General features: G+C 61.0%; 1 protein-coding gene across 4 annotated transcripts in view; it reads left to right on the top strand.

Annotated features, from left to right (window-relative positions):
- Positions 1-6: 6 nt before the first annotated feature.
- Flnc (filamin C) overlaps positions 7-1,696 on the top strand; it is a 26,078-nt gene continuing 24,388 nt past the window's right edge. For all 4 annotated transcript variants that reach the window (XM_010633461.3, XM_010633459.3, XM_010633462.3 and 1 more), the window contains exon 1: positions 7-456. In XM_010633461.3, coding sequence (XP_010631763.1) covers positions 102-456 — 355 coding nt within the window. In that variant the 5' untranslated portion in view covers positions 7-101. The remainder of the gene's footprint in view (positions 457-1,696) is intronic.

Genomic DNA, 1,696 nt, shown 5'->3' with positions numbered 1-1,696 from the left:
GCACCGAAGTTGGAGAGGAGCACAGCGCAGCAGCGCGACCCGACAGCATCCGCACCCCTAACCCCCAGGCCGTGCAGCCCCGACCCCCCGCCCCCGACAGCATGATGAACAACAGCGGCTACCCGGACGCCTCCGGCTTTGGCCTGGGCGACGAGGCGGACGAGATGCCGTCCACCGAGAAGGACTTGGCTGAGGACGCGCCGTGGAAGAAGATTCAGCAGAACACGTTCACGCGCTGGTGCAACGAGCACCTCAAGTGCGTGGGCAAGCGCCTGACGGACCTGCAGCGCGACCTCAGCGACGGGCTGCGGCTCATCGCCCTGCTCGAGGTGCTCAGCCAGAAGCGCATGTACCGCAAGTTCCACCCGCGCCCCAACTTCCGCCAGATGAAGCTGGAGAATGTGTCTGTGGCCCTCGAGTTCCTGGAGCGCGAGCACATCAAACTCGTGTCCATCGGTCAGTGTGGGCATGGCCACAGCCGGGGGGGGGCTTGTCCCTTAGGAGCAGAGGACACAGGTGCTCAGTGGGCCCATGGGGAGCTAAGAGATGGGAGAGGGAGGGCCCCCTGGCCGGAGGGGCCCTGGGCCCTGCCTCTCCCCCATTGATGCAGCCACCCTGGCACTTTGACACTTCCCTGTGGACAAAGGACACTCCCTAGGTGGCCAGGAAATCTAGACCTTACCCTTTCTGATCCCTGCAGCTAAAGCCTCCCCTCCATACTTCCACCAACCTGGGGTCACTCGCTGTCCATGTTCCTTCTATTGGGCAGTCCCCATGTGTGCTTAAGAAGACATTACTGATTCTGGGGGTATCTACCCCACACCAACAACGCAAATGGCTTCCTAGCACCCCCCCACCCACACACACACACACACAAGGAGTGGACTGAAGATAGGTCCCAGCCACACACCCTCAGCCTGGGTCTCCCAGTTCTGAGGCTAGGGAGAGCTGGTGGCCATGCAGCACTGCCAAGGTTCTCCATAGGCTGTGCTCAGCATCTGGGTTCAGCCTGGATGGTGCAGGCAGGGCCCATCCTCAGAAAAACCTAAAAAGGCACTGAACAGTGGCAGGCAATTTAACCCTTGCCTGCCCTTCTCCTGCTTCAGTTTGCCTAGAAGGGGCTCCTGCCTCTGAATGCCCTGCCCAACCCACACCCTGTGCCTGGGATTGGCTGCCATGAACAGTCTGGGCTTGAGGAAGGAGGGAATGGCCTGTGGAAGGGAGAAAGTCATTGAGTGTAACCAGATTTGGAAGGTGTGTCGGTGCTGGGTGGAGGTGGAGAGGCCTCCAGCCTCTGGATCCCACTAGCCCAGGGTGGGCTTTGGGTGGTAAGAGGCTGACCTGCCTCTCCCTTTGGCACCTTCATCCTGGCAGGTTGGGAGACTTCAGCAGAGCCTCTTCCCACACCTGTGGTGAGCTTTTAAGAGCCCTGCTGTGAGCCCCCTGGAGAATGCTTCCTAGGGCTCTAGTAGAGTTGCACTTGGGGCCAGGTGCCCCCCAGTCTAGATAACTGGAGGCCTGGCCACCCCCATTCTCCCTCAGGGCCACCTCCAGGCCTCCTGAATTAGCAGCTGAGGTCAGTCCAGGGGCCCTTTGCCCTCTCCAGTCCCCTCCCTAGGCCTTACCTCCTGCTGCCCCAGTATTGCTCCCCCACCCGCCAGTCCTGGCCTGGAAATAGCCCTGTCTCCGTGACACA

Source organism: Fukomys damarensis, unplaced genomic scaffold, assembly GCF_012274545.1.
Source record: "Fukomys damarensis isolate Sample0158 unplaced genomic scaffold, DMR_v1.0_HiC HiC_scaffold_4, whole genome shotgun sequence".
NCBI classification, from domain to species: domain Eukaryota; kingdom Metazoa; phylum Chordata; class Mammalia; order Rodentia; family Bathyergidae; genus Fukomys; species Fukomys damarensis.
This window is presented reverse-complemented; position numbering and strand designations above follow the sequence as displayed.